Source organism: Nannospalax galili, unplaced genomic scaffold (assembly GCF_000622305.1).
Source record: "Nannospalax galili isolate Female #2095 unplaced genomic scaffold, S.galili_v1.0 scaffold181, whole genome shotgun sequence".
NCBI lineage: Eukaryota > Metazoa > Chordata > Mammalia > Rodentia > Spalacidae > Nannospalax > Nannospalax galili.
The window spans coordinates 257930-284351 of NW_008344645.1; the positions used below are offsets into that span (position 1 = coordinate 257930).

Genomic DNA, 26422 nt, shown 5'->3' on the forward strand with positions numbered 1-26422 from the left:
TGTGTGTGTGTGTGTGTGTGTGTGTGTGTGTGTGTGTGTGTGCAGGACAGAGGAAAACCTGTAGGGGTCTGCTTTCTCCTTTCATTGGGTCCCTGGGATCCACAAGCACCATTATCCACTGATCTATCTTTCTGACTCTCACTTGGCTAAGTTTGTTTTATAACCAACAGATTTTTCCTATCTCTTCTATTCTTTCTGTTCATCACAAAGGCATGTTTTAAGGAAATCTAACCCAGGAATTTACTTGTGCCTTCCAAAAAATATCTGGTGCTAAATGTGGGTATGTTCAATATATTGAAACTCAAAACCAAAAATATGGGAATAAAAAAATGTCCAACAACAAAATAAAACCCAGAGAAACAGGCAAGATATCCTGCTGGTGAAAAGAGCTGCTGAGGCAGAATAATGTTTACCATCTGATACGTTAGTATGCATGAAATGCAGTGTATTTAGAAACATCAAGGAAGTCATTAACCCTGAAATGTACAGTCATCTTGGACAACTAACAGTGTATTTATATTTAAGTAAAGCAAGGTTTCTCAACCTCAACATTGTTGACATTTGGAGGCAGATAATTCTTTACTGGGGAGGTCTGTCCTGGGCCTGTAGACTCTTTTGGAGCATCTTTAGCCTCTTATCACTAGATGACAGAGATACTTTCTCTTCCCATTATTCGTGACCACTAAAAATGTCTTCTGATGTTGCCAGTGACCCCCTATGGGATAAAGTGATCCCTGATTGAGAACCAGTGAGCTAAAGAGTCAAGGTAGTAAGCACTAAACTGCTTCAAGGATCATTTGGTTGATTGCCTGTAGACTTCATCTACCCACATTTTCCATTTCAATTGTAATTTCTCTTTGAAAAGCAGTGGTGTTTCAGAAAGTTTAGTTGAATTCATTTATATGAACATTCATGTCTGTCAGTGAGCTCCATGGAAAAATTCTTAGTGTGTCCAAATTTGCATAAAATAGGGGTTAATTTGAACATGAAACATGTTTGAGTGTGGGTTTTCTGCCTTTTTCCAGAAGGTTATTGGTAGTTTATGTGTACCCTTGTGACATTGCATTTGAGTCTTTTACCTTCACTCTCCTAAGCACTTGGGTGTCAGTAGAGTGACTTTGTGCTGAAGTTGCTGCTGGAGTATCTTCTTGTTCCTTTCCAGAAGCTTTGGAAAGTTCATTTGGGAATCTGCCATACTGTTGACACAATGCTACCTTGGTATTGTTGTGTGCTTTAAAGCGTTCTCACACTCATTCTGTTCACCCCCTACACCCTTTTTTTCTTTCAAGGAAGAATGAAAATTCACAGACAATGGATTTTGTGTGTACTTTCCACAAGTAAATTCAAAATGTGAGACCTCAAGACAGAATACTTTTGGGGGAAAAAAGAGCCTAATTCGATTTCCTCTTCTCTATCTTGGAATAATTTAAGAAGTACGAATGTAATTACTATTTTTATCCAAGGATAACACTTTTCTGGGTAGGAGGCAGGGATGAAGTTTGAAGAGAAAATAGGGAATATTAGAATCCAACTTAGGTGGTCTATAATGATGAACAGACCATATATGTCTTGCTTAACAGAGTAGTAATGCCGAGGATTGCTCTGTGCTAGTTCATACCCTGCACGAGTCTTAGAATGATCTCCTTAGCAGGAATAGACAGATACATCTAAGGACACATATCAAGGTGGTTAAGAATGCAAAACACTGGAACTGGAGGAGTAGCTTAATGTTTCCTTAGCACATATAAGACCCTGGGTTCCACCCCTAGCACTGAACCAAACAAATAATCAATCAAATAAATGAGCACAATACTGATAACAAGTGGAAGTGGGGGCTAGAGACATGGCTCAGTGGTTAAGAGCCCTGACTGCTCTTGCAGAAGACCCGGGTTCATATCTCAGCACCCACATGGCAGCTCCCACCTGTCTGTAACTCCAGTTCCAACATATCTAACACCCTCTTCTGTCCTCTGTAGGCACCAGGCATGCATGTAGTGCACATACACACATGTGCAATATACATAAAATAAAAATAAGTAAATCTTTAAAAACAAAACAAGAAATCAAAGCAAACAAAAAAAGAACATGAAGAAACAAGTGACAATCTTATCTAAAGGAATAGTGGCAACTGATTGCTGCTAGATGAGGATGAGCTGATCTTCCTAAAACAAGGAACTCTAGATAGGCTGACTAGATTCAACAGATGGACAAGCACTGGGGAATGGCTGGGGGTGCCAACAGCACAGTGGACAGTAACCGGGATGACAGAGTATATGGGCTGCAGTCGGGGGGAGGCTGTGGGAGGGTGCCATTTGGGGTGTGGGTGTATAGACAAATAAGATTGTTTGGGATGTTCTCTGTGAAATACAAAAAAAAAAAAATCAACAAATTTTAAAAAATGAGTTTTATTTGAGGAAGAAGCATAAAAATTTGCTTCATGTTAATTAGTAGAGGTAAAAAACATTACAATTGAAATCTACCTGATGACTTTATGTGCATACTCGAGTGCCAAAGATCCGAGTGTAACCGATTGTGACTAGTAATAATCAGATACATAGAGATTAGAGACGCATGTGCAAACATCTAAGTGTTAGTAGCATTAAAAATGAATTTTTCTGTACAAAACAGTGTATTTTAAAATGAAATAGAAATCTTTTTTAAAAGTTAAAACCTCATTCAACTTTATGTCTTATAACGTTTATACTGAGTTCGATATTGTATAATTGTATTAATTCAACTGTGAACCTAAAAATTTACAGCCACTTTTGAAAGAGATGCATCTTCGCTCTGGAAATTATTATTGACTATGTTAATGCTGTAATGAAATGTTTCTTCTGATCATGTGGTTATTAAATAAATAATTTTTAAAAAGTGACACAGAGGAGAGATCAAGGATCATACTGCATAACTGAACTATAATAACAATGTAAACGTTGGAGTAGTAGTGTCTGTTCTCTATTCTGGCATTTTATTGCTGACTTTATAAATTAGTTTAAGGACCTCTTGCACCTAAGAACATCTAGAAAAGCTTCCAGATAATGTTTGATTGTTTAGCTAGTAAGAATAGCATTCTCATGAGCTGATGCTGAAGGCCATGTTCCCCATTTACAGATGACAGAAATCATACTAGGGAAGGTGTGGAGCAAGGGCAGTGAACCCTTTCTATGACATGCTGTCTACACATGCTCAACTCTGCTTTCATTAAAAAAAATTAGATCACATTTACTAATTAGTGAAGCCTATTTTATGAATTTTCATGTTCTTAATTTTTATTTCTTACAAATGACTATCTTGGATCAACTTTGGTTTGCATTAAAAAGATATAATTTTCTCTATTTTCCCCCATTTTTAAATAAAGACAGTGAATGTTAGAAGATAACAATAAACTTGATCAAAATTGTTAAAATTTGCTTCATTATTTAAAATTTTATTTTTATATTTTATGTGTATGTGTTTCACCTGCATGTATGTAAGTACACCCATGAGTGCACTGCCTGTGGAGGCCAGAAGGGGGCATCAGATCCCTTGGAACTGAAATTAAGGATGGTTTTTAGTTGCCATGTGGGTGCTGGGAATATAACCTGGGTCTTTGCAAGAGCAGACAGTGCTTTTAACCACTGAGCCATCTTCCCAACCTCGAATTTTTCTTCATTACTAAACTACACTGAGGAAATGTCCCCAAACCACTTTTACAAGTTGCATAATTTTGATTCAAATGCTGAAACTGTTTTTAACCTTCCTATTTGTTAATCTTGTTTTTAAAAATATGTTTATTTAGTTTGTTTTTTATTTGTTTTGTTTTGTTTGAGATAGTGTCTTAATGTATCCCAGGCTTGTCTCAAATGCATAATCCTTCCAAATACTGAAATTCATTGTTTCTTTAAAAACTAAATACCAGTAACAAAACCATGGAGTACTACTTCTAAATAAAGTCACAAACAATACTGTAATATTAGTATTATTATTATATTGCTGTGCTTGTATAAGAAATTATAGCATGAAAGCTGACCATCTATTGAAAATATGATCACATTATGAATTGAAAATGATATTTTTCATGGTTTCATATTAAGTGATTTATTTTGGTAATATATATTTCCCTGGGATTTCTGTGCATCGCTATCTGTGCTCTGGAATAGTCTGGGATTATCTGACTTCAGATCTGGTGACTCAACCCGGGAGCGTGTGCTGGCTATCTTCACAGCCATACATGTTGGATATAAATGTTGGAGTACCTTAACACTTCCATATACGTAGTGTATGAATAAGGCAGTGATGGTTGAATTATTTATAAAGCATGCTCAGGAGACTTTCTCAAGCCTCCTTGCCTTCCTGATTCTCTTCTTCCAATTAAAGATAAGTATCATCAAGAGTGGAACTTAAAAACTCATCATCAACCTTGAATTGTTATCTTTTATTGATTTGTTATTTATGTGTGTGTTGGGGGAGGGGCTTACATGCCATGACATGTGTGAAGGTCAGAAGGCAACTTTGTGGAGTTGGTTGTCTCCTTCTACCTTTTTGTGGGTACTAGGGATTGAACTCAGGTTGCCAGCCTGGCATGACCAGCATCTTGACCCTCTGAGTCATCTTACCGGCCCCTTAAGTTGTTTCTGATACCCTTGTGGTGATGTAGGAGCAGGAAACTCCTGTTTTATTTCTAGCCACAATCTCTTAATCACGGTGCTGGCACAAGTTCAGGAGCACTTCCCTAGACTTTTAAACCTGCTTGTTTTTAAGTCTGAGCTCAACATTTATATGCCAAGTTTCAGCCTTGAGGGCAACTTTTCATTTTTACATTAATGAATTAGAATTGCTAAAGCAACACTATAATTAACTTGTCAAGTACAAAATAATTAACTCCCCAAAATTGATTCAGTATTTGAGTAGGATTATATCACACCTCACAGTTTCATTCAAATAAACCTGGGCCAGTCCTTTTTAGGTCACTTTTGTTCTGTAGAAATTGCCAAAGGAGGAGCAAATGAAGTTGATAAGAAAGAGCATGAAAGGTTGGAAACTCGTGTGAGGCTCTAGTCCCATGGTAAGTAAGTCTCAGGAAGGCCCTCCCTTCCTGGAAACATTTATTGAATGCCTACTGCATGCCAGGCACTTTTCTCACACTTGGGACACAGCTATGGACAAGGCAGAGAACGTTTCTCTCTCTGGAAGCTGACTTTCCATGCCATGAGGTGAGAGCGCAGTCAATAAATCAATAACGCTTTGACAGGTGCCAATAACTCCAATGAAGAAAATATAATACCTTATTAGCTGCCAATAATTACAGGAAAATAGTGTAAGTGGATGAAGAATGATTGGGTGGTGTAGCCACATTTCAGAGATGGTGCTCAAGGCTATCTCTTTCAGAGATGGTGTTTGGTGAGGGTGGTGTGGGGAGTGAGCTCTGGAAGGGAGGGAGCAGGTGGGAACTTTCTAGAGCAAAGGAAGGAGAGTAGGGATTTCTGAAGGACTGTGTCAGCAGAGTGAGGACAGGTAGGCAAGCCAGGCTGGAGGAAGTCTCATGGACTCTGGTATGCAAAGTACAGTGGAGAATGAGGGATATTCTAAGAACAATTTAACTTGTTCCAAGATTGGTTTCTGCCTATGGTCCAGGGTGCACATGTCTGTGATTCTATAAAAACCAGTATGTTGTGCATTTTATTTTATTTGACATGGGGTCTCACTATGTACCCCCAAGTGACTGACCTGGAACTGGCCATGTAGACCAGGATGGCCTTGAACTCACAGAGATCTGCCTGCTTCTGTCTCTCAAGTGCTAGGGTTAAAGGCATACACTACCTCACCTGTCTGTGTTGCATGTTTTAAATAGGTGAACTGTATAGTATGTATTGTAACTGAATAAAACTGCTGGAAAAAAATCATTAGTGCTGTTGTGGGAAGAACAGACTGAAAGAAATCCACAAAAGGAGAGCCAACTGAAGAACAGTTTTAGCAGAAGTGATGGTTAATATTGTGTGTCAGCTTAGCTGTGACATGGGTTGCCCAGATATTTTGTGAACTGGGATTCTGATATTGTTTGTGATGGGGTTTTTAGATGGTGCTAACATTTGAATCAGTAGACTTAAGGAAAGCAGATTGCTCTCACTGATGGGGTGAGCTTCATCCAATGAGTTGAAGCTCTACATAGCAAAAAAGGTGGCCCTCCTAGTAAAGAGGAGCTCTGCCTGCCTGAACTGCCATCCTGGTTTTTCCTGCTTCTGACTTGAACTGAATGATCAGTCCTTGGTTCTTGAGCCTGTTGGCTCAAAGACTGAGTCTTACATCCTTCCATCAAGTGTCCAGTTTCTAGGGTCTTTGGAATGACAATGTGCTACCAGCTTTTCTGGATCTCTAGCTTGGGCTGTTTAGGCTCCATAATTTCTTATGATACCCCTACCCCATTTAACTTAAATTTTTAAAAATTGTATTTATTTTGTGTATGTATGCATGCACACTTGTGTGCTCAGGTACATGTGTGGAGGTCAGAGGACAACTTGCGGGAGTCCGTTCTCTCCTTCTACTACGTGGGTTCAGGGGATCTAACTCATGTTTGTCAGACTGGGCAGCAAGTGCCTTCACCTGCTGAACCATTTTGCCAGTCCAATAAGCTCTTTTCTATGTACATCCCCTTGTTTTTCTTTCTCTGGATACTCTGGCTGATACAGTCTTCCAAGTAAGAAGGGATAATGGCCTCTGGTGCAAAGGAAGTGGGGAAGGCTTTCCACATATTTTGAGCAGAGTTTAGGGATTATGTTAGGCTGTGAGAGTACTGGGGATTTTTGATTCATTGTTTATTGAGAGAATAAATGTAAGGCAGAAGCTAGGGTTGCTGATACACTGCTGTAACATCAACATTCAAGAGGTGGAGGCAGGAGGATCAGGAGTACAAGGTCCTTGGCTACATAGCAAGTTTGAGGCCAGTCTGGACTACATGAGACCCTATCTTAAACAGTCAGGCAAAGGGAAGTAGATATGTGGCAGAGGAGTGTTGGTGGTAGGTAGGTATAAAAGATTGCAGGTTAGCTAATGTCAATAAATAAAAAGTAAATAAAAATGAAAAAGTGAGCAATATGGATTTAAAGCATTGTTTCCTGGCTGCATTGCAGAAAAAAATGACTAAATGGACAATTAAAAAAAATCAAGAAGTAAGTAGCCATTAGAAGCTTTCTGTGTTTACCAGAAACACATGCTATGAAGTACCAGGTCCCTAATGTGGTCCCCTGGGGAGTGCAGGATAGCCAGTAAGGGTGAAGAAATGTCCAGAGAATGGCTTTTCAATGGCTCTGTAGCATCATTTTAAAATTTAAGACAACATGCATTCGCCCTAGAATTCTGACGACTAACTCCTTTAGAGGTCCTTATGACAGTGTCTGTAGGTGAAGTCTTAAATAGTTGGTAAAACTGCTTAATTTTAAGAAGTCAAAAACTGTTTGAATTCATGTAAACTTTAAGCAAATTTCCTGGCAATTTACATTGTTTTAAAAAGAAAGATAAGGGCTTGACTTAGTGGTGCAAGCCTTTAATCCCAGCATTCAAGAAGCAGATGCAGGTGGATCTCTGTGAATTCAAAGCCAACCAGGGATACATAGTGAGCTCCAGGCCAGCAGGGCTATGTTGTAAGACCCTGTCTGGAAAAGAAAAAATAAAGGGGGGTGGGGTGTCTGGAGAGATAGTTCAGTGTTTAAGAGCACTGGCTGCTCTTGCAGAGGACTCAGGTTTTGTTCCTAGTACCCCATGGCTGCTAACAACAGTCTGTAACTCCAGTTCCAGGGAATCCAATGCCCTCTTCTGTCCTCCATGGGCATTGGATGCATGTGGTGCACTTATAAGTATGCAGGCAAAGCATACAATTAAAATAAATAACACTTTAAAAAAGAGAAAAAAAGATGAGATGAAAATATGGGAAATCGTTTCATTGATAGATTTTGGAACCCTACAGTATAGCTAATGTACTGAATATCAAGATCTGGAATTGAAAGTGGTCTATGCTGAATCCGCTGCTTACTATGGCTAGGAGGGAATTCACTCACGTCACAGCCTCTTGATAGTTTTACATCTGGAGAGCTACACTTTTCTGCCTAAGATCTCCTACCTAGTCACTTAGTCTTAAGACCTCACGATTTTTTAGTCTTTGACACCCCCCCCCCCCCCCCCCCCCGCCTAGAATAACAAGTGTGGATCTGGCTTGTCCCCGGAGCCTGCCTTGCCAGAAAGCCACTGCTTAGCCCTTCTTACAATAACTGTGATTTGTGGGCCTCAAGAAACTTGCTTATCTTCTTAACAAATGTCATCCTCTGAAATGCCCTTCTCATAGACTGTCCTCCTCTCCCTTCATGGGTCTGCTTGTTGAGCAGAGCCGTGATCCTTCTACCGCTGCACATCTATCAAGGAGAATGCAGTACATAAGGGAGGGGAATATGGCCCACGGTAAAAAATAACCCAAGCCATATTCTCCAGATCCAGCTACAGCAGGTTTCACAGTTCAAGCTCAGCCTTGAGCAGACATAAGTATTTCTAGCATTCTAAACCTTGGCTACAAACAGGCTAAGACCTGGTTCCAAAACCAGAGAATGAAATGTAACTGGCCAGAGAATGACAGCAGAGTGATTTGGGGCTTAGCACCTGCAGAATGCCTAGGACTTTTCTGCTCTTAAGTATTACCAGGGTGCTTGGTGAACACATCTGGAAACCTTCCCACATACAGCAACTAAACCTGGAACAACTCAGTTTTGAACAGCTAGTTTTGCAGCAAACATTCACTGGGTCAACCAGGCCTGGATAAATTTATTCTATAACTGTGGTGAGGCAGCTCTGCAGCCTACTTGCAGCTCTGTCACTGATTTGGAGGCACCTTGGCTAGTGCTTGGGGAAATCATTAGCATTTCAGTGCCCACAAGGCCTTGAAGCCTGAACTATGGTACCCATTATGGATTTCATTTCCTCCCTCCCTCCCTCCCTCCCTCCCTCCCGTTTTACTGTTTTGTGCAGTGATGTATCTGCTTGGTTCCTTGATTCTCACTAGGTTTCAGTAACCTTGTTTGCTATGGACAGGACTTCTCTGGCTATAGATAAGTAGATCTAGTATTAGTTTGATATTTTTAGGATATAAAATGTAGCCATAAGAGTAGGAAATAAATATAAAGATTTACAATGAAATTTATTTCTGTTTTATGTGAATGGAGACTTCATTTATTAAACATCAATTATTCAGGTGAACAGTTAGGTTATAATGTTCTTTGCTGATGTCTCCCACCACCTTTGCCTTGTGTTTTACTATGACTTCAATTTTTTTCATTAACATTTGTAGAAAAATGTTTGATATTTGGCTGCATCGCGATAATTCAGTTTGGCTGGTTTAAGCACAAATGAATAAAATACAATCTTATAAAAATGATTTAGATGGGCCTAAGTTTCCTAAAAGCTACTTGTCGGGAATAGATTTTTTTTTTTTTTTTTTTTTTTTGTCTTTTTGAGACAGGGTCTCCCTTTAGCCCCAGCTGTCCTGGAACTCACTATGTAGACCAGGCTAGCCTTGAACTCACAGAGGTCCCCCTGCCTCTGCCTTCCCAAGTGCTGGGATCAAAGGCATGCGCCACCATGCCCGGCTCATTATATGTTTTTTAAAGCAATTACCTTGGAGCACATGCAAAACTTGAGGACAGAATTCCTTTTGCATGTATTTTAGCACTTTATTTTTAAAGAGCAGATGAGTTTTAGAATGACTTTATTTTCAATGTAAGGTGCAATTTGAATAATGTGCACAACTGTCAGCCTGTTATTGCTTCTGTGTAGTTAGTTGTACCAGAGCTAATTTAACATGCAGACAACAAGCCTTTACCAGAGCACTCCACCCTCTTTCCTTGGCCTCCTGCTTGCCAGCACTCAGCTCTGCCTCACTCACTGTGGTGGTTTTGTTTTTCTCTCTGCTAAGCAGTGCTGGCAAAAAAATCAGTTGCCATGCTACTGGCGTTGCAGCCGTGGCTAATCTCTCAGGCCCTTGCTCTCTCTTGGCAGTGCCTCTACACTTTCCTGTTGGGTCCCTATTCCTGTCCGCTTATGTTACAAATCTTAACTGTTGCTCTTGGCTTTAGCTCTTTTGTTCTTAGCAGCGATCAAGCTTTTTTCTTTTGTAACCGAGGGAGGGGGTATAAAATGGCATTGTGGCACACACCTTGTAACCCCAAGGCTGAGGCAGGAGGATCTTGAATTTGAGCCCATCTGAGCTACATAATGAGATCCTGTCTCAACCAAAGCAACGGAAAAAGAATGAGACTAGCTGCTTTCCTGTCTCATAAATAAACTGTAAATTTGGTTTGCTGATGAATGTTAACTTATATTCATAAAATGTAGGTGTATTTGTTGACCATTGTAGTTATTATTATCTGAGCCACCTAAATTCTGAGATTGAGAATGAATCCACCCCCCATCCCCCAACTGCCAATAATTTAAAAAGCTAGGATGACTGAGCATGTTGGTACTTAGAAGGAAGAGACAGGAAGATTGCCTTGACTTCAAGGCCAGCCTGGACTATATAGTGAATTTGAGGCAAGTAAGAGCCTCTCTCAAAATACAAATAAATAAGTAAATAAATAAGGCCAGGACTAGCTGATAAGATTGTGACTCAACTGCTTTCTTTTAAAAAAAAAAACAAAAAAACTTTGTTTTTATCTTATGTGTATAAGTGTTTTGCTTACATGTGTGCCTCATGCATGTAGAGACCAGAAGAGGATTTCGTCTTATTCCCTTAAAGTGGAATAACAGATGGTTGTTAGCTACCATATGGGTGCTGGGAACTGATCCTGGACCCTCTGGAAAAATTGCCAGTGTCTTAACCACTGAGCAATCATCTCCCTAGCCCCCTCAACTGCTTTCTTAATGGGAACTGTAAAGTGCAAATTTTGATATGTTTTAGTTACCCTACCACTTAGCAGTTTCTTAAAAACCACTTTGATCATTGTTACCATATCATGGGAGTGAAATTCAAATGATTTTTGGAAATGGTCTAATGTGAGCTCTAGCATCTGTCTCTAGGGGACATGTGCATAGTAAAGAGAGATGCTAAGTTCTGTTTGGTAATGTCCTCTATTTGCCTCTCAAAACTTGGGTCTTCAGGGAATAGTCTTCCCACGTGGGCTATGCTTGAGCAAGTCTGGGATGGAGCCCAGGTTTCCACATAGCTGCTAGGTTTGTTTCCAAAGTTACTGGTCTGTGACCTTGCTTTCTGTGACAAGTGACTGGGCTGATGTTTTTAGGCTTTAGTGTATATCGGCCTTACCTGCACAAGCCCTTTGTGTTTTCATGGAAATGATTGGGAGCCAATGTCTGCAAACCTTCATTGAACAGATGGATTCAGTTGGATAGCTCTGCTTCAGAGGATGCCTACTTGCACTGCTGACCCATACCTGGGAACGTTTTTGGCCTTGCTTCTTCCAGGATAAGAAAAGCAGTGATTGCAGTCCTCATCAGTAATAGAATAATAGAAAAGGATCCAAGGTCTCTAAGTCTCTGGGCCTGGGGCTAAGTTGGTGTCGGTCATGTACCGGGGATCATGGGGATTTACATCTCCACTTTCAAAAGTTTTGTTTAAAGGGCCCTTTCTGGGAATTCCAGGCTAAAGTAGTCACGAGAAGAGTATTGTGCTGACTGGGGAGGAGGACTACCAGGACTTCTGGGAGCTTTGGTTTCCGCTTTGTGAGGCTCTCAGGAACAGCTTATCTCATTCTCATGATTGGTTAGGATCTTGAGCTTTTTAGTTTATTGTGATGAATCTCTTTATGAGCCTTGTCTCTGTAAAAGACTCTTATTTCTGACAGATAGCTCTTGGCCTTGTGTACTTAGGAAGCTTTGGCAGAAATGGGTCTAAGTGCCTGTATCTAATGAGTGGACATTTCCATATTTATTGCTATATTTAGGAACCATGTTGTGGAGTATTCTCTCTGCCTGCTGGATGTCATCACACTTGGCATTTCATCACTGAAGATTTTTTTTTTTTGATTCTTCAAGTAAAAATAAAAGTAACCTAGAGCAGGGCAAGAGCCTGAACGGTATAGTATACTTTAATGAGGATATCAATTTATTTATTTATTTATTTATTTATTTATTTATTTATTTATATTTTATGTATATGAGTGTTTTGCTTACATGTAAGTGTACCACGTGTGCAGTGCCCTTGGAGGCCAGAAGAGGGTGCTGGAGACCCTGGAACTGGAGTTAAAGATGGTTGTGAGTCACCATGGGGGTGCTGGGAACTGAACCCAGGTCCTCTGCAAGAGGAGCCAGTGCTCTTAACCGCTGAGCCCCAAGGATATCAACTTTTGATAATGATTTGATGAATAAAAGAAAAAAATCTGGGACATAATGCCATTTATATAAATTAGACTAAACATAGCATTTGTGGTGTGTGTGTGTGTGTGTGTGTGTGTGTGTGTGTGTCCCCATGTCCACATGCATGTGTGCGCACATTCATAATGGTGCACATGCAGGACCTCTTGCATGTACAATCTTGCTGTTCCTTGGGAACCACTCAGTTGTTTTTTGTTGTTGTTGTTTGTCTGTTTTTGGTCTTTTTGAGACAGGATCACCCTGTAGGTGATCCTGCACAGGCCCTCTCTGTAGCATTCCAGCTGGCCTGGAACTCTCTACGTAGACCAGGTTGGCCTTGAACTCATAAAGATCCACCTGCCTCTGCCTCCCAAGTGCTAGGACTGAAGGCTTGTGCCACCACATCTGGCTTAAGGGAACAACTCAATTAAAAAAAAAACAGAAACGACAACAAAACAGTTTATTATTAGTGTGTATGTCTCCATGATGTGTTTGTAGCATGCATGTGGAGGTCCGAGACAACTTTGAGGAGTCAGTTATTTCTTACCACTTTTATGTGGGTTTGGAGGTCTGAACTGGTTACCAGGCTTCTGCAGAAAGCACCTTTATCCATTGGGCCATCTCACAGGCCCCATCTACCTTGTTTTTGAGACAGGGTCTTTCAGTGGCTTCTGCTCACCTAATAGGATAGGCTATCTGGCCAGCGAGTCCCAGATTCTACTCATCTCTGTCTCCCTAGTGCTGGGAATTCAAGTGTACAACACCAAGTCCTGTGTTTTTATATAGGTTGTGGGGGTCAAACTCGGGTCCTCCTCCAGCAAGCACTTTATTGATGGAACTATTTACCTAGCCCTATCATTTTAAACACATTGGAGAAGGTACCTTTTAGAAATAATTTGTTGAGATGAAATTCACATAACATCAATTTGAAAGTTAATAATTCAGTAGTATTTATAGTAATGTGTAATCATTAAGCATTTCAGGACTTCAAAATAAAACCTCTTGATCATTAAGTGGTTTCTCCTCATGTCTTTCTTCCTTGAGTCCCTGGCAACCAGAAGCCTACATTCTGTCTCTAGGGACATAGCCATTTTGACTGTTTCACTTAAATGAAACACATGACCTTTGAGTGCTGGCCTCTTTCACTTAGCATAATGCTCTGGAATCTGGAAGTTCATCCAGATGTGTTAGTAGTTTGTGACTTTTTATGGGTGAACAATAATCCTTGGTTATTGCAGTATGGTTACATTGCAACTTGTGTATCTATTGACCTGTTAATGGACATGTGAACAATTTCTGCCTTTGTCTGTTGTGAATAGTGAGGCTGTGTGGGTGTATGTGAACTTGGCTGAGAATCTTTTCTGTTCTTTGGGACGTATACCTACGAGGAAGGTGCTTTTTAATGGAGGGGCATGGGAGTGAGTGTGGAATGTGGCTGAGGAAGAACATAGTAAAATCACACAAGGAGAGAGTCCTTATGTAGACGGATGAACTTGTTAAGATAGGTATGACTAATTCAACTTTAGCCCCTGATGTTCCTCTCAAAAACTTCTTTCTCTGATAAAAGAACAAGAAAAAGTGCTAAAATGACAAGAGAAATATTATGTCACTGGTTAAGTGCTATTAGAAGGTAAGTGATTTGAAGGGCTTTAATGGGGAGACATTAATGAAGACCTACCTGAGCTCTGGGTCTAGGGTTGGAATGTTCACGTTGGGTTTGTGCTGTCCTCACATTCTTTTCAGGGTTTATAGTGAAGACAAGAGTCAAGACTATTGAAGTGTATAGTCATGCTTGTGTTTTTTTTAAATATTTTATTATTTTTATGTGTATGTGTGTATTGCCTGAATGTGTGTAAGTGCAACTGTGTTATGCAATGCCCTCGGAGGTCAGAAGAAGGTGTCAGATCCCCTGGAACTGGATTACAGGTGGTTGTTAGCTGCCATGTGGGTGCTGGAATTCCAACCTGGGTCTTCTGCAAGATCAGTCTGTTCTTAAACACTAAGCCATCTCTCCAGTCCAGCCCTGCTCATTTAAAATTGGTAAACACTGTGATGAGGTGGAACACAGTTTGTAACTGGGTCCAGGAGAATATAAACGCTGTTTGCCTTCCCTCTAGAGAGGGAACATCCTAAGGCTGCTACTGATAACTGTGGTGGGTTGCGGCACAACAATGCTTCAGGAGGATGTGTGAGCAGCCTGACTAGGAGGCTGACTGTCAGGGTGATGGCTCCTCTGGATTTGGGTAGCTTTGCCAGCTCCCAGTCATCATTGGCACTTATCTACTTCTTAGTCCTCTGGAGTTTATGGTCACTAAGGATGCTTTGTATGATGTAAAATTCTTTGAACAGTTTTCATTTCTCCTGATTTCAGCTCTTTGCAGCATCTCCCTCTCTTCTCTTGAAACGTTCTTGTTTCTCATGTTTCACAATCCCACTCTTTTTACTCTGATTTCTAGATGGTCTTCTTTCTTGGCTTTTAAAAATTTCCCTTTAAATATCATAGTTGGTTGGGAATCTTCCTTTCTCTCTCTCTTTTATAGTGCTAGAAATTCAGTCTAGGGCCTTGTACATGTGTTCTGTATGGTCTGGTAGAATGATCTACAGTAGCTATATTTTTGGTTTTGAATGAGTGAGTTATTAATTATATAGCAAGCCAAAGTGAATGAATGAATAGCAAGTGAGATATAGACAGAAAGAGAGTGAAACATCATCAAATTGTGCACTTAAAACATCTAGCAGATATATTGCACTCAATAGAAAGGGAGAAAAAATATACACACATGAAGTTGGGTGGGTAGGAAGATGGGGTGGATGTGGGAGGAGCTGAGAAAGGAGGATATATGATCACAACACATTGTATGACATTCTCGAAGAACTAATAAAATATTATTTAAATGAATAAAAAGAACTAAAAAACAAACAAAAAAAAAAACATCCAGCAGAAATCATCTGAGAAATCATCAACGGAGTCAGTCAGCTGGAGTTCCTGATGGCGTCTTAGGCAGAGTAGAGAGTTACCTCGGGTAAAGCCTTCAAGTAAAAGAATACAAGCCAGCAGAGAGATAATCAAATTGGGAGATTGCAACTGTCCAGCAGAAATGGACTGAGGAAGCACCATTGAGGCATCTAGAGTTCCCAACAGAGAATCCTGGGCAGAGCAGAGTGTCCCCTTCTGTGAGGCTTCTAAGTAAAAGAAATAGTAGCAGATAGTTATGGCATCATCAAATCACGTGCTCGCAACACCCAGTACAAAGTGATTTGGGAAATTGAAGCAGTCAGCTAGAGATTCTGACTGAGCTTTCTCTCCATGGCTGAACTTCCTGTCTCTTTCCTACTGCAAGCACCTTTATAGCATAGGATTAAACAACAGTAACATCTATTGGGAATAGGACACAATGCCTTTACCCTTTGTATGTTCTTCTGATCTCTCCCCTATTTGTCACAGAGTTGGGGGTGGGGGCAGCCCACACCTAGGAGGAGTCTTGGAGGATGCTTGAAATAAACATGGTTGGGTCTGAGGTGAGGGGGTAACCCCGTTTCCTGAATCAGCTTCACAATGAGCTCAAACAGCACGTGACAATTTACTAATATAACATAGCAGCATGCTGTGTGAATGGTCGCAGATGAGCGGTGCCACCAGGCCATTTCTTTCCTTTTCCCCTTTCTATTTCTTTGTCCTTGTTTCTTTTTTCTTTTGGAGACGGAGTAGCCCGTGCTGGTCTCTAACTCATGATCTTCCTGCCTCTGCCTCCCAAGTGCTGGACTTACCACAGTGTCTGGCTTCCTCCTTGTTGCCTTTACAAGAAGCCTTATCCAGAGCATTAATTTCATTACTACCAATATGTGCTTGATCATATTTTGATATTAAAGACTTCTCATGGGCTCTGACTTGATTTATTGTTTGTGGGATAGCTTGACCAAGACACCCGAAATTCAAGATCTCTATACATTTTCGTGTTCCAAAGTACTGTGATAGCCAGCTTCCAATGTGATTCTCACTTTCTTATATTCACTCGTGGTATAATTCACTAGGAATTATACCAAATCAGCTAGGTGGTCTAGTACAGTTTTCACTCTTCTAGTGAGAATTGCAGAGCACTGAAGTTCTGTCTGGAGTCTCCATGGTTATAGTAAGACATCAGAGGAGAGTAAGAGGGAAGGCAGAATGATAAACAGAAACACGCAGGAATTGCCGCTGTTGACAACAATCCAGAATCTTGAGTCAGTAGATGTTAGAATTGAGAAATGGTTTTCAAGCCTGGATCAAATTCAGGGCACTGGCAGGAAAACAAGCTTTAATGATGTAGTTGAGGGCATGGTTGTAAAATCCTTTAAGTTCCTAGAAAGATCCAAGGTAGTGCCTGTGAGAGCTGTCTGGCTCAGCAACAGGGCTCCTGAGATGTTTCAGGGTGCTGTCCCTCTGGAGAAGACTGAGGTAGAGAAGGCTTGGAGAGAGCTGTGGGTGTGGCTTTCACGGAATGGAGGAAAGCCTAGTGAGAGGAAGAGGAAGAGTAGAGCTGTCACCCTTGGGAGAACTGTGTTTACAGAATCATCGCCACCTTAGGCTAAACATGCAGAATCACAAGTCCAAGAGACCTAAAGTTACCCCAGATGTCTATGGGAAGATGCAGAACACACTGAGAAAGCTATGCAGTTACACACACAGGCTACTTCCCAAGGCAAAAGAAAGACGATTTTGAGGGTGAAATGAAGATTGTAGAGGAAGGAGCCCAGATCTATGAAGAAGATTTATTTCCTAGCCTTGAGTCCTAATGAAGAAACTGCCATCATCTTCCTTGCAGAATTTCAGAATTTCTATGGCTGTGTGACTCCTGTGTGCCTTTTGTTTTTCCTCCCCTTGACCTGGAGCCTGGGGAACACTTACATAAAGTGGTGCCACCGCTGTCTCAAGCCTTCTCCTTCTTCTGTGGTATTTGCCTTTATTCACCCACCATAGAAACATTGTAAATGAAAAGGAACTCTCTCTCTCTCTCTCTCTTTTTCCCTCCCCACTTCTCCCCTCCCTTCCCCTCCCCCTTTCTTTCTCTCTCTCTCTCTCTCTCTCTCTCTCTTTTTGGTTTGCTTTTGAGATGTCATATTTGGTCCTGAAAGTGGGGATCATGTATGACTAAAGCAGTCTCTTTTGACCATAGGAGAGTGTTCTAGTTTGCTTTCAATTGCTGTGACAAAACATTTTGACCAATACCAACTTGGGGAGGAAAGGGTTTATTTGGCTTACATCTCCTGGGTCACAGTTCATCACTGAGGGAGTCCAAGGTAGGAATTCAGGGTAGGAACCTAGAGTTAGGAGCTGAAGCACAGGCCGTGGAGGAGTGCTACTTACTGGCTTACTCCCCTGGCCTCTGCTCAACCTGCTTTCTGATATAACACGAGACCACCTGCCCAGGGTGGCACCATCCATAACTCAACAATTAAGAAAATGCCCCAACTACATGGTCACAGGTCAGTCCAATGGGGAAAATTCCCCAAATGAGATTCCCTCTACCCAGATTTGTCAAGTTGTCTAAAGCTATCCAGCACAGAGAAGTAACTTTCTTTTAGTTCACAGGAAATTGTGTTGAGAAGACCTATGTTCAAGGGCTATACTTTTGGAACTACACTGGAAGGGCCTTGTACACAACTGGATCTAACTTGTACACAACTGGATCTACATTTTGATCTCATCTTGATAAGGGATAATAATTTGGGGCTGGAATATGGGCTGCTGAGATGGCTCAGCAGGTAAAGGCACCTGCTGTGCAAGCCTGATGACCTGAATTTGATTCCAGAATCCATGATGGAAAGAGACCTGACTCCCAAGAGTTACCTCTGGCCTTCACATGTGTGCTGTTGCATACACGTACCCACATTCATATACACACACGGACACACACTAAAAAATGTTAATGAATAAAAGAATTTTGGAGGCTTCCAGAGAGAGTGTGAATTTTGTGCATGAGTGAACTGTGAATCACTGGTGTTCAGACAATGATTCAGGTGTCAATTCTCCATGTGACCTGGTATTTATGTCCTCATGTAGTGTTCACTGGTCAGGGCTGGTCTCTACCATAGTAGAATCTTGAAGAAATGATGGGATCATTTCAAAAGCCAGGACATGCAACACTGCAACTTCCATTGTGTTCTCTTTTGGGTCACTGGTTCTGTCAGGTTCTATGGAAATGTCCATTTGGCAAAGAACTGAGGCTTCCTGTCAACAGTCAGCCCTGATTTGCCAACCATATGAGTGAGTCACCTTGGGAACAGTCTTTGGATGAATACAGTCTGACCTACCATTTCCATTATAACTTGATGAGAGTTCTTCTTATCAGAACCATCTAGTCAAGGCTGTTCTCACATTCCAGACTCTCCAAAGCTCTTGGAAATCATGGTCTCTTGCATTTTCAGTTAAGTTTTGAGATAATTTGTTTTGTGGCATCACATTGTTAACAGAAGTTCTGCAGCGAATGAGTACAAACAGGAGGACATTTGTAGAGCTTTGTGGTTTTCTCATCATAGCTTGTCAGTGAGCCCAGCTGTTCCCAATCCCTAATCAGGGAAGGAGAGAATGAAAGTCTCAAACTTTCTGCTTTTTCTGCAGTGTTTGCCTTTCTTCATCCCTATGAAAATATTCTTAACAAAAGGAGGTATTTAGATACAGTCTTTAGAGTTCATGGGTTTTTTTTTGGTTTGTTTTTAAGAAGTCACTTTTGACCCTGAAGGTGTAGGTACCACGTATGTTTAAAGCAGGCTCTTTTGACATGAAATCTGCTCTGAAAGTTAGGCTGTGGAGTAGCTGTGTGAGGGACTGGGCCTGCAGGGTTGGGTTTTCATCTCCTTGCAGAAAAAGTTGTTTCCTTTTTGTAAAATGATTGTAGAACTTATACACTAGTCACTGCACAGTGGAGGAAAATGGGGCAGAAATGAACTACTCTTTCTATAGTCACTCCTGGCTACCAGTTCAATTTGATGAGATCGGTTTCCATTTGTCCTTCGGGTGTGTGTGTGTGTGTGTCTGTGTGTGTGTCTGTGTCTGTGTCTGTGTGTGTGTCTGTGTGTGTGTCTGTGTCTGTGTCTGTGTGCTTATATCTTTGGTTAGTTTCAAGTGAAAATGATTCTAAGTAAGGGCTAAATGCTGTCTTTTTACCATGTTGACTTGGGTTTAGCTGCTTGAAGTTGTAACAGACATGAAAATTTTATTTTATAATTTTGCATATTCCCTTGGGCAATTCTCTGCGTGGATCCTTTGTAGTTGCAGAAAATAAATTACCAGTGGGTTCCAGTCCAGGATGGGTGATATAGGTTACAATTCTGATTTTGCTATAACCATTCCTGGTGCCTAGACCATGTGCAAATTTATATGTAGAGTTTCTCTGCTTTAAAACTGAATACCACTGAGCTTTTTAAAAGGCATTCTTGTTTTTTCGATGATATAAAGGCTTTACTTAAGACTAAAACATAATCACATTGCTTGTAATTTTCCTTGAGCTTTGTCCCTGATTAGGTATAGTTACTTTCGGTTTTAAGTGGTTTCTCTCTAAACACTTACATGGATTTGAGGAATGTGTAGTTTCCTCTTATCCACTGGTACATATTGTTCACCAGGGAGTGCTGTTGTGTTTTTGTAAAATATGTGGGTTGTTTTAACTCTCAGCTCCATATTTACATTGAGTTTAACTTTGTTTTAGTGTCTTATGCTTTATTTTTTGTGGTCCCCAGGAACCAAACTTGAGGCCTTACCCATGCTAGGCAAGTGTCTGGCTGTGCCGTATCCCCACCTGATCTTTTATATGACTTTAAACATTCAGAGGCAAATTAAGGGGACACGAAGATGTTTGTGAGTTTATTTTTCCTTTTGTATGTGAAATCTGCTTCCTGTAGAATGTGATGTATTGGTCATCCACTTAGGTTGGCTGTCAACACCACCTCTGTTTTTGATCTTGTCTGCTCTTCAGAGCCCTGGGATTAGAAGTGTAAATTTGTGTTTTCAGAGAATTATAAGCAGTATAGCTTTTAGAACTCATGAGTTTAGCAGTAAAATTATCATTGTGCTCCTACTGGAATTTTGCCAATAAGTTATCCCCTCGTGTGTGTGTGTGTGTCTGTGCCTGTGTGTCTGTGTGTATCTGTGTGTGTCTGTGTTCCTATGTGTTCACGTGTGCATAGGTGCATGTACATGCATATGCATATAGAGGACAGAGGTCAACAGTGCAGGTCTTCCTTACTCATTCTCCACTTATTTTCCCATCCCTTCCTACACAGTCTAATTAAAATTAAGTAACCGTCTTTGTGCTACTCATTTTTTTTTTTTTTTGGTGGGGGGATGTTGAGACAGGGTCTTTCTGTAGACCTAGCTGGCCTGGAACTCAATATTTAGATCAGGCTGACTTTAATCTCACAAAGATTGACCTGCCTCTGCCTCCAGAGTGTTGGGATTAAAGGCATGTACCACCCGCCTGGCTGCCACTCAATTTTTGACTTAGAAATTTCTGTAATCTTCTGGGCCCACTCATTTCCATTTGTAGATTCATTTCATATTCTAGCTAGTTGTTCACACTTTCTTTCGCTGAGAGCACCCGGGAGTAACCTTCCACTTCTACAAGTAGTTTCACTGTTTGTTTTGTTTTTCAGTGTCCCTTGCTTCCTTGGCAGTCAGTGTTGCTTTTCTCTGGTCACCTTGGGTCTTGTTCTTTCCCGAAGCCCCCTTATTCTCTAAGGAACCCGAGCTGTTGAAGTGGTTCTTTCCTCTCATTCCTCTTCCTGATCATCCCATCTCACTTTGTGTACTATCCTGACTTTGCTTCCTGTGGACACAGAATACTGCCATCTCCAAGTGGCAGGTTGTGTTCTGGTCTGTGGGTATCAGCTCTGGGAAGGGAGGTGAGGTGTGGCTCCAGGGAGGCCCACACCACAGAGGTGGTGTTGCTAGCCAACCTAAGTGGATGAGGGTGTGTTAGCTTGCAAGCAGGACGGTCCCTTACCCACAACCCCACCAAGGGCAAAAGTAAAGAGTTCACGTGGAGTCTCCGTGAACCCAGCCCCATAAAGTACTTTTCTTCTTCAAGAGCAGAAAAGATGATGCCAGAGCTAATCCTGGCAACCAAATGTGTGTGGTTGCAATGCAGCCGACTGAAAATAGAATATATCGTGGTCTCTGTGCAGCGGCCTATGAGAATGGCAAGCACTGGTTTGTGAATGGAGGATGGGGTTTTGAAATTAGATAGGAGCAGAGCCTTGGAGGTGGGGGGGATAGATTTTCAGGGTTTTTTTTAGAGGCAGCTCTTGAGACAAGTGCAGAGGCTGAGTAATATGCCACTCCTAAATGGCACGGCTCAGCCAATGAGCACCGGGCTGCTCCCTGCTGCTATAGCATAGTCTCTGTGCCTGTCTCGGGCTGGCTCAGCAACCAAACCCAGATTTCAGGTGTGGTATTCCACAGTCATTCTGTAATTTGTAATCATAGAAACAGAATGTTCCTCCTCTTATGTCTTCCCTGCCAACAGTTTCTGGGTGGGTGAATGTCAGTAGCTAGAGTTATTTTTAAAGAGGAGAGGTGAGGCTTGTCATGCAAAGCTGGGAAGAGGGCGTTTGTTTGCAGAGCAGAGCTGACATCAAAGTGTAGATTACTGCTCACTGGCTAGGCACTTGTCCTGTAACAGGTAATGTTTAACGTGCCCGTCACAAAGATCACAGCAACAGTGTATGCACGGGCATAAGATAACACCACCTTTTATGCTCTGGAAGACTGAAAGACTATACGTGCCCACGGACTTTTATTTTTTATTTTTTTTTCCAAATACACGTATGCATTGGTCTTGCTGCTACCTCTTTTGCTGATTGTAATTGGACTTTCAAGTTGGGAAGTTGTATAATAAAAATTAGTTACCGTTGTCTGAGAGTGAGCTCAGCTAAGCAATCACTTTCCAATTCTTTCCACAGGATAATATAAACGTTTTTTTGAAAGCTTGTGAACAGATTGGATTGAAAGAAGCCCAGCTTTTTCATCCTGGAGATCTACAGGATTTATCAAATCGAGTCACTGTCAAGTAAGTTTCACATGTGTGCTTTTTGTTTATGTATATAAATATGTATAAATATAAATATACAAAAGATAAAAGTAATAATTAAATATAGATTCAAAATGAGGGCTTTCAGCTTGTGAAAGTGGTTGCTGAGAGTTTTTGTGATTACTGAAAAATCATTCCTTTCTCTGTCTTCCTTGTTTCTCATTTCAAATTAGACTGTTTAAAAATGGTTTGGGGACCGTGAGTGTAAGCATCTGTAATTGATAGCATATCCTGGTCTTGTAAATCTTTGTACTGACCAGATTGGCAGTTTCTATTTTAATGTTTTCCAGTGTGATAGTGTTTGGTTGCTAATGGTGAGCATATTCATTATAGTTAGGAAGTGAATTTAGAGATTACTACTGTAATTTACAGGTTTAAAAAAAAGGAGTTTAAAATAGTTTCTATGTATTTGGAAACACGATGTAATTGTTAACATAAAAATTATAGTTAGGGAATAATTATAGTTAGGGGACATTGGTAAAAGTGACCTTGTTAATATTTAGAAAATAGCAGTGGCCCAGGACCAACAACCTTATCAGTTGTGGTTGGTTTTAAAACGATGAAGTATTTCACTATTTTAATAGTTTAGACAAGAAAATACAAGAGCGGGTGAACCCATATCTGCAGGTATTCTGTCGGAGTTTAGGGGTGTGAGGGTATGGTTTCAGGAAATCGGCTTTTAAGCTGTTAGAATTTTTTTTTTCTATAAATATAATCTGCATCCAGGAAATTGGCAAAATAGTTGTGCTGCCAGGTAAATGTGACACAAAAATTATATAATTTTGAAACAATGACTGCCTCCTTATGAGGGCTCTTATAACTAATTAACACTTTTCCAAGTGAGAAAATAAATGCTACGTTTTACCTAAAGAAATAGTGAAAACGGAAAATTCAGTATCAACTACTTCAAAGACTGATGTAGTTAATGCCCTTGTTTCATAGTTTCAGTAGTTATTAAAACTGACCAGCAAACCTTACATGTGAACATTGCTTCAGGAAAAAGAATAATTACATTAATTTTTTTTTTGATAGTCTATACCGTCTTCTAACAATATAACTTAAATCTCAGGTGGCACTAGTTGCTTTAGAATCTAACAGTAAATTTTGTAGATGAACAACCTGTTTCACCGCGACCTGTATCTACTTTGGTCGTGTGTTTTCCTAACTCTACAGTGGTATTAGGTGCCTAGAAGGGGGATCTGTCCACATTTCCGATGAACTGAAAGATACTTGAAATCCTAAGTTGCCAAAATACTTCTGCAGTATTCAGGGTTCTTTTAATTTCCATTAAACATTAAAAGCTGAGTGAATTTCTTTTAATTTTTCTTGTCAGGATATACTTTCCTAAGACCTACCTGGGCAGAGACACTTTAGTTTTTGAAAACGTTCCTTTCTTTAAGTTGGTGATGTCTAGTAAGGATAAGCGTGTTGCCCTCTGCAATCATACTGCTTTGAAACTTGCAGCCTATATTTGAGTAGGCTTATGGACTAGGCAAAACATGTTTGTTGGCCCCTAATTTCAAGGGTATTGCGTATAGGACTTGCCTAGAGCCGCTTTCAGGAGCTGTTGGGTCTAAAAATGTTGAAGAGAAATCAGTATCTGGGCTCAGCCTTTGGTGAAATTAAATTACTGGCAAAGTGAAACCGGGAGAGTGCGAAGCAGGCAGAACAACTTGTTTCAGTGGAAACCACAAAGCTATCAAAGCAAGGTGTGCCTCCGTCTGCCTGTGGGGTGAGACAGCAAAGCAGAAACTGTAACTTTGCTTGAGAACTTTCCCCATACTCCTGTCTTTTTGGGCCATAGAGCAAAGGGTCTGCTCTAGGTCTGCACAGAGGGAGCCTTGGAGCCTCCCAGAGCAGATATAAGGACTCTGGCAAATGAATTCTCTTATGCCCTAAAATAGCACTTTTATTAAAGGAAGCAAGTTTAAAGGAAGGCAAATAATTGCTTACTGAAGAGTAATGTGGTTGTTAGTTTTAGTTTTGGTTGTTATGTAATGTAGAGACTCCTGTGGGTCAACTCTTGTCCTATCATTATTGTAGATTAAAGGACTTGGCATTGATTAGATCAGTGGTTCTCTTCTGGAGGCAGTTTTTCCTCCCCAGGGACATTTGGCAATGTGTAGAGACACTTTTGGTGGTCATAGCTGGTGTGGGGTACCATGGGCATCTATCTAATAAGTTGGGGTGGTGTTAAGTACCCTTTTGCTCACAGGACAGACCCACAATGAAGAATTTTCCTTCTCTAAACAGCAACAATGCTGGGGTTCAGAAATCTTGGCTTGTGCATTAAGTCCCTCTTTACCAGCAAATCAGTCATGTGTAAATGGACACTGACTGTGATAGACTTTTGACACTCTGCTACAATGTCACTTTACATTTACTGTCATATAATCACTACCTTTCCATGTTAATGTGTTTATTTAAATGGAAAGGCTCATTATAGTTTGCCTGAGCATGTGAATGTGTGTTGCACTTGAAATTAGTGTATTCTCTGTATACATTCAATGGAGCAAAATTGTAGTAACTCATTTGATTATTATAAATGCTCTGCCATTACCAAACTGCTCAGGCCACATCTAATAATGCAAAGACCTTGCTGGCCTTCTAGCATATACAGTGCAGTCATGATATACTGAGAGAAAACATTAGCAGGCAATTGATATACCCTGTGTTAGGGAACAGGAGGTGTTTTTGTTTGTGGGTGGAGAAGACATAGTGGGTGCATGGAGTGTGGGAGAATTGTGTATGTTTGAAAATGGGTGGTGAGAAGCATTAAAAAGCTGTTGCTAGTGAATAATTTCAGTAATCCAGATCCTTAGTGTAACCATCTTCAGCAACTTGTGACTTTAAATTTAATTTCCAACAGATTTTCACCAATGAACTAGAACTTGAATACTCTGTATACTTCGGTAATTATACATAATCATGTAGGATCCTGAGTTATTTTCTATTGCAGGAAGTGGTAGTTTGAATTTTTTTCTCAAGTACATTTGAATGATTTTATTCATTTCCGTGTTGTGTCTTATTTAGGAGTCAGTAGGATCCATTTTAATCTGTTTTTGCTTCCCAAAGTCTTAATAAACGAACTTATGATTCAGTCTCCTTCGATGGTAGATGGAGGGCTTCCCCATCTAAGGTCATGGAATTCAGCTTGCATCGTTATCATAACCATTTACTAAATATCCACATTGAACTGAAATGTACATGATCCATGGGGAACAGGTAGTATGGCACCCCCTTCCCAGTGACCGCAGGAGCATGCCATAATACACTGGGAATTCTTCATAGTAAGGGTCAGGGTTTTTGTGGTGGCATCTGGTCATGAAGAATGTACAGAGCAACTGAATAGAAAGCAACTCAGCAGAGATGATTAGGTCCTGTCTTAGAAAACTTAGAGTTGGCAGAAAGGTAGGGCTCAACATTAAGAGTTTTAACTTTTTATGGTTAGTGTTAGTTTTTTTTTTAGAAACTAAGACTTGTATTTAAAACATTGCTTGAAACATTTTTTTTCTTTTTTGTGTGTATGTGTTATATGCCTGTGTGTACATGTGTACTCACTTGGGCATGTGCACATTGGAGTCTAGAGGTTGATGCTGGGTGTTTTCTACTCTCTACCTGATTTTTAAAAACTATTTTATTATTTTTATTTTATGTGTACGAGTGTATGGCCTGCATGTATGTGGGTGCACCTGTGTCATTCAATGCCATGGAGGTCAGAAGAGGGCTTCGGATTCCCCTAGAGTGGAGTTAAGGAGGGTTCGTAGCCACCATGTGGGTGCTGGGAATCGAACCCAGGTCCTCTGCAAGAGTAGTCAGTGCTCTTAACCACTGAGCCATCTCTCCAGCCCCCTCTACCTGATTTTTTTGAAACAGGCTGTCTTACTGGCCTGGAACTCACCAAGTAAGTTAGATTTGAGCCAGAATCTGTCTGTCCCCACCTCCCAGTGCTGGGGAACAGGTGAATATCACTGAGCCTGGCTTTTTTGTGTGTGCTGTGGATCCTAATTCAGGTCCTCATGCTCACTCAGAAAGGA

General features: G+C 40.6%; 1 protein-coding gene across 1 annotated transcript in view; it reads left to right on the top strand.

The window, feature by feature from the left end:
• The window catches only part of Lmo7 (LIM domain 7), a gene marked incomplete in the record, with an annotated part of 227110 nt that overhangs the window by 106400 nt on the left and 94288 nt on the right, over positions 1 to 26422 (top strand). The window contains 1 exon segment of the mRNA XM_029567275.1: positions 22258 to 22364. Coding sequence (XP_029423135.1) covers positions 22258 to 22364 — 107 coding nt within the window.